At 40.8% G+C, this 6,828-nt stretch overlaps 1 protein-coding gene across 6 annotated transcripts in view; it reads left to right on the top strand.

Annotated features, from left to right (window-relative positions):
* Positions 1-450: 450 nt before the first annotated feature.
* DYNC1I1 (dynein cytoplasmic 1 intermediate chain 1) overlaps positions 451-6,828 on the top strand; it is a 169,164-nt gene continuing 162,786 nt past the window's right edge. For 4 of the 6 annotated variants that reach the window (XM_074151118.1, XM_074151115.1, XM_074151117.1 and 1 more), the window contains exons 1-3: positions 451-558; positions 3,525-3,639; positions 6,525-6,615. In XM_074151118.1, the coding sequence (XP_074007219.1) occupies positions 451-558; positions 3,525-3,639; positions 6,525-6,615 (314 nt within the window). Of the gene's footprint in view, positions 559-3,524; positions 3,640-6,473; positions 6,616-6,828 lie in introns of all 6 variants that reach the window. The other 2 variants (XM_074151116.1, XM_074151113.1) reach the window with 1 other exon arrangement.

Genomic DNA, 6,828 nt, shown 5'->3' with positions numbered 1-6,828 from the left:
TAGAGGTATTGGGGCTGTTTGGGGCAGATCTCATTCTCCCATTTAAAATGGAAATCCCTTTGTGGATCTGGGTCCTACAGTCTGGCAGAGCTGCTGAAGCCCATGAAAATCAAAAGACTTTAGCTTTGGTTTGTAAGAGCATTATTTTGAACAGCAGAGAAAAACGGCTTTGCTTCACAAAGGTAGTTTTCTGATAAAGATGATTTGAAAATGTATTCCATGTTGGGTAATATTTTGCTCTAATTTCTTGAAATAAAAATTGAGAGACAAATATCCTACTATCTACAATGTCACTGCAGTCCAAGGGCCAGTGTTTGTACAGAAATGTATTCCTAGCAATTTTAGAAGCACTATTTTTGATAATTAAGTGTCTTTTTTTCAATAAATGGGGAAAACTTTTAATTCTGTTTTCACCTTGGTTTCCGTAATTTTGTTTCCTGCAGAGTCAAAATGTCAGACAAAAGTGATTTAAAAGCAGAACTTGAGCGCAAAAAGCAGCGTTTGGCTCAGATAAGAGAAGAAAAGAAACGGAAGGAGGAAGAAAGGAAGAAGAAAGAGGTAAATATGAAAAGCAGGTTTTAGATAGCTCCTGCTTGCAGGAGGGGCTTGTTGAGGCTTTGACATACCAGCGTTGCAAACCCCAAGGTATCTGTCATGTGGAATGAGATCCTCAAGCCCACATCAGTCTAACCTTAAAATCAAAATGCTGATTTTTAGCCAAGGAAGTTGGGGAGAGGGACTTGCTTTTAAAACCACTACACACTGTCAGATGAACAAGAGTTTAGACAGCATGATGTGTATGTGTGCTTCAAAAGAAAAATCGATTTGCCACAATGCTTTTTCCTGGGCTCTCCTTCAATGGAAAGGGAGTGGGGAGCGGAGAAAGACAGAAAGAGGGCTTACTTTTTTTTTTTTTCCCAAGCCATCACAATCTAAATATGTATTTTTGTACTCTGCAGACTAGTTTGATTACTAGCTAAGGTAACAGATTTCCAGTTATTATTCTCCAGTAAAGTAAAACATAATTGCAATTGCATTTACATCTTCTGGCATGGGTGCATCTTTCAGTTCTGTTAAAGTTTGATTGACATATTAGTTTATTTGTCCTTGACAATATGCATTAGGTTTTTCATTAAGGGATTTGTACTTCTTTTTATTCAGCCACTTAGTGGAATAGAGGTGAGAATTGACAGGGAGTGGATATTCATTTTCATGCAAAGTCAGAGAAGCATTAAGTGATTATGTTTCCTTTCCTTCAAATGTCAACACTTACCATAGTTTAAAGCACCTGTTATCCTTTACTAATAACTGGTTTCCTTTTAAACTGACACTTTAATATTGTACATGAATTTCATGGAATTACTGTGGAAGTGTGATGTGATCCAAGAAATCAGCATCCTAGTTTGGGCTAGCTTTTTAATCTTTTTTCATTTGAGCCATTTTTGCGCGATTCCCAGCACACCCCCAGCGAGGCTGCTGGAGTCACCAGGGGAGTCCTCTGCAAGCAGGACTTCAAACCTTAATGTTTTCAGTGTTCATTACTAGCCCGTTAATGAATTTGAGGGAAGGGAGCCAAGCTAATGGCTCGAGAAAGCTATTAAGTCCTTTCCTTTGTCCCCTGCCTCTGATTTTGTGCCTCGTGGAGGTCCTGTGGTGGTTGGAACTTTCCGCTGGCCCCGATAACCAGATCCAACTCGGGACACTCAGCTCTAGAGATCACGCTGTGGTGCCCAACTGTGGGGCCCTAAAAGTGATGCCCGTGGGCTCCAGGAGTGAATTCTCACATTCACTTTGGTGCTTTGCCATGTACCCTGGTGCAGAAGGGTTGTCTGCAACCCTACGTGCTGCGAGATACTTCAGATAAGCTCATGGGAAGACCTGAGCCCAGGAATATGCCTGAATTTTGCCTTTTTCCGTAAAAGCAATGTTCTTCTGCATCCTGGCTGTATCCAGACTGGAGAACATGGGGCTGCTTCTGAAATCCCAGGTTTGCTGTTGTGCCTGCACCGAGATTGGTGAATAAGTCTTGTGAGGAGAGGCTGAGGGAGCTGGGGGTGTTCAGCCTGGAGAAAAGGAGGCTGAGGGGAGACCTTCTCGCTCTCTACAACTCCCTGAAAGGAGGGTGTAGCCGGGGGGAGTTGGTCTCTTCTCCCGAGGAACAGGTGATGGGACAAGAGGAAATGGCCTCAAGTTGCTCCAGGGGAGGTTCGGATTGGAGAATAGGAACAATTTTTACACAGAAAGGGTTATTAAGCCTTGGAATGGGCTGCCCAGGGAAGTGGTGGAGTCACCATCCCTGGAGGGATTTAAAAGACGAGTTGACATAGTGCTTAGAGAGATGGTTTAGTGATGGTTTTTTATCAGAGTTAGGTTGATGGTTGGACTAGATGATCTTGAATGTCCCTTCCAACCTGGACAATTCTATGATTCTGTAATCAACGCCAGGCTGAGGCACCGTGTAAGTCCTGTGTGCCTCACACTCTGGTTTTGGCAGAAAGGAAAACCTATCTCTGTGGAGGCAAGGTAGGACCACATTAGGATCCAAAGCGTAGAGGCAGATGCCACCAGACATCCCATATGAGAACTATACTGGGATTGCTGCGTTTATGACAGGGCAAAATGCATTTTTGCATTTTGACACGACCACTTGCATTTTGTTTTCCCTGCATTACTGGTTACCGCACTAGGCTACAAAGTGTGACCTGGGTTCAGGTCCCCCATCTGCTTGGGAGAAGGACCCCAAGACTGTGTCTTTCAAGAGGGTGCTCTAACCACTGGACTGGGGTATCACTGTTTTCCTTCCACCTTACTAAATTGGGGAACGATGAGCCAAATATGAGGGATTCTGGTTAACACAGATGTTGCTCCTCCTGTTTCTAGGTCCCAGTAGAGCAGAGGGGGAGGAGGTTAAGGTGTGGAAGCTCCGGGTAGTTAATAGATATCTAAGCAAAGAGGGGAGGGGTCTTGTGGACCATTAGTTTTGGCTGTTAGTGCCCAGGGCTGCCAAAATCCCATTTTAGACACATCAGTCCTTTTCTTTGCTCCTGTTAGATGATGATGTTTATGAGAAGGTATTTTTATTGCCAACTAGTGCTTGGGACCAAACGTAGGCCCGTAAGATACATCGCTAAAGTCCACCAGAATTTTATTTCTTGATCCTGGAGTAAGTAGGAAGGGGCCAATTTTTATTCAGGGTAATGTTATCTGTTATTCTATGGTCAGCTTTTATATTAGCTGAATAAGTTGTACCTGATGAGTGAGAGGTAGAAGATTTCCATCAGTGTGCTGTAAAAATCCTTGCAAGTATACATGCAAAAATCAGGTTTCCCATGCATTCAGGGAAAAACATTGTTACTGATGTATAGAGTATAAATTTTCTAAGTTTTATAAATTATCTAAACATATCTAAGTGAATTTCAAAGTGTACCGGAGCAGCGGTGCATATAAATATTTCCCATACAATTAATTGCTAGAGCTGGTTATGTGTGGATGAGATTTTTCCGTTTTGTTCTGTTTCGACTCAGGCTGATCTACAGCAGAAGAAGGAGCCAGCTCAGGAAGATTCTGACCTAGACCGCAAGAGAAGAGAGACGGAAGCTTTGTTGCAGAGCATTGGTATATCCCCAGAACCACCTCTAGGTATTTAAGAGAAGCACACTGTAAAGCATTCAGCTCTGCCCCAACGAGTGCATTCTTTCTATTAAAGCATGCTTGGCCTTTTTTTTTTTTTTTTTTTTTTTTTGGTTTTTGGCTGTGTTAGTGAAGTGAACTCTTCTGTTTGAATGCCTGCCATACCATTCACACCTACCAGCTCATGGCATTTTGAGTACTTGTCATTGCCAAAAACATCTGTTTCATTTCTTTAAGAAATTTTTGTGAACGTTAATGCAGGTTAGTTTTGCGTACCAGCAGTGATTTCTTTTCTGATGGGCTGTTTTATCTTCTCTCACATCTACCTGATGACCCACAAGATAATATTATAAATTCTGTACTTTATTAGCCCCAAGTTTTGTTTCAAAAATTCAGATTAAGCATTTGCTAAGGAAGGAGGAGCGTAGCCGTGTGAGAACTCCCATTGATTTCCTTTTAAAATCAAGCAAAACTAGAGAGGGGAAATAAAAAGACAAATCACAAATAGCAAAAAGCTTGTCATCAGGTCATTATTGTAGATTTTATATCTGGTTTCATGTGCTCAACCTCTTTTTTGGTTTTGATGTTTCAATTCTAGAATCTGAAGTCCTCTGTTTAAAAATACATGTGGCAAAGTTTATAGTGTCTGAGTATTGGCTGCCTTGATTAAGTTCTGTCTCACTTATTGAGTGGCCCTAAAGTGAGAAATTTCCTTCCCCTCTTCCTTCGCTTTCTTCTCCCTTGAATCCAGAATTACTGTCACTACTTTAACTGAAATATTGGCCCCTCTGGAGATGCTTAGCCTTGTCATTAAATTCACTGGGGCTGAATCTAAGATTTTACCCCTAGGTATTCTTGCCTGTAACTTTTAGGGACAAACTCCAAATCCAACAAAGTACTGAAGCCTTGATTTAGGAAAGCACCCTAACAGATGATTGGGTTCATGTGCACGTAGATTGTGACATTCTGAATTGAGATTTCAATTCGTAACTTGCATAAACCAACACTTGAGACAAGTTACTATTTTTGTAAGTTATCATATAGTGACTGAAGCTTTTAAACAGCACTTCTCAGAACTGTCTGACAAGTAACAGTTCTGTTATTTTTATGTATCATAAAATATATTTTATAAATTCAATAGTGATATAAAAGCAGACACATTTTTAATGTTCTAGCATTAAAAATACTCATATTTATCTAAAAATGAGGATATATTTCCTTCTCATATATTCATGTTGGAAATTATCAATTCTTATCTCAGTTAGTCTTAGTAAGTCTTTTTCACTGTGAGGGTGGTGAGAGCCTGGCCCAGGTTGCCCAGAGAAGCTGTGGCTGCCCCATCCCTGGAGGGGTTCAAGGCCAGGTTGGAGGGGGCTTGGAGCAACCTGGTCTGGTGGGAGGTATCCCTGCCCAGGGCAGGGGGGTGGAACTGGATGATCTTTAAGGTCCCTTCCCACCCAAACCATTCTATGGTTCTTTTGTGTTTGATACTATCAAAAGAACATGAGAGTTCACATACAAGATGATTCATTTTAGTTAAAGGATAGTATTTTGTCCTCTTTCATTCCCTGTATGCAGCCTCACAACTAATATACAAAGGAGGCTTTAACTCTGCCTCCACATCTGCGTGTGATACCCAGATCCCGCTGGGAATACGGAATAAATAAGCAGCCAGGACATACCTGTAACCTGCCAAAGGGCTGTCACAAAGATGAACTCACTTTTCATGCTGCAGTCATTTCTGTGACAGTCTCTAGTGAGAATCTGCATGAAATGTTTGACCACATGAAAAATCCAAATCTCTTGACGGGTCTGTCATTATACATTATGGAGCATAACAAAATAGTTTAGAGTTTTACTCCGTTAAATCTATAAAAGGAAATGCACATGATTTAAACCAAATGGAAAACTTTGCTCTCACATTAAGACCTTTTTTTTGTGTTTTATTCAATGTGGCTGCTTTGAAGGATGCTCACATTAAATCTTGACTGGAGCATTTTAAATATTTTTGAGAAACCATTTTAAAAGAAATCAGGATATTTTTACTTTTTTATTTATTATTTCCGTGCTGAAGAGCTTTAACTCAGGCTGACCTTGAGCTATGAACTTCCTTTCCTGTTTCAGGAAACAAAACTGCCTTTGCATGAAATGTGCTTCAAAGCCCTGGCAAGCCAAAGAGAAAATCATTTCTAGAACTTGGGCAAATAGTATCGAAACCAAGGGAAACTTTTCCTTGAGCGTTGAAATCATGTCCCACCCAAAATGGAAACTTTATATGACCTAAATTACTTAAGAAAACACAATCGCTGAGCGAACTAATATGTATTCTCACCATCTTTGGGAAATGATTTTAACTTAGCTGGATTTCCTTATTTAGCTTTTATTTTTGATGTCATTTCCACACTGCAGCCTTAGACCATATATAGTGGACACTGGCTTTGGATTTAAATGGAAAATTTGAAAAGTATGCTTGTTTTATTGCCTACTTGACTTTACCAGAAGAGTTCACTTAGTTTTTTGACAAGACTAGCCCCTGATATTTCTTCATACCTTTAAAATCTTTCGTGAGTCAACTTTAGACTATACTCAAGAAAATGGGCGCTGTTTTATTCCACGGATATCTCCTCCATTGATTAGCTGTAGATTCCTATTGGGCTTTCAGTCCTGTCTAAATTCATGTCAGTTTTAACACTTCCAAAAGACTTAAAATTCACTTGACTCTCTTCCTTTTTCTTTTTCTTTCCTTCCTTATTTGCTTTCACCATTTCAAACTCTCCTCCTCATGTCACCCACTATCATTTTGGTCCATTGGTTTTGATTTGTCTGACACTGCTCTTCATCAGTGCAGTCGCTGCATGTGTTAACATGGGATACCTGTTATTTTCATTATTTAGTCCCAACCCCTATGTCTCCCTCTTCGAAATCAGTGAGCACACCCAGTGACGCAGGCAGCCAGGACTCAGGGGACCTGGGACCCATCGGAAGGTAAGACACAGAGTCAGTAGCATTAGATAAAGGTGGTGTTTTTTCACTTTGCTCTTACTTCCCCATTTTCACCTTTGCTGCTGCAAACGACAACGTGCTGTATCTCACGGGTGCTTTTGTTTCTGGGTTTTTCCACTGTGTGTTACTCTCCGGTAAGACTTGATCTCAACATCAGAAGGACGTGGACCTGTTTGAACGGGTCCAGAGGAAGCC

The sequence above is a fragment of the Numenius arquata genome, chromosome 7 (genome assembly GCF_964106895.1).
Source record: "Numenius arquata chromosome 7, bNumArq3.hap1.1, whole genome shotgun sequence".
Taxonomy (NCBI): Eukaryota; Metazoa; Chordata; class Aves; order Charadriiformes; family Scolopacidae; genus Numenius; species Numenius arquata.
Note: the sequence above shows the minus strand (reverse complement) of the source record. Positions and strands in the feature narration are given on the sequence as shown.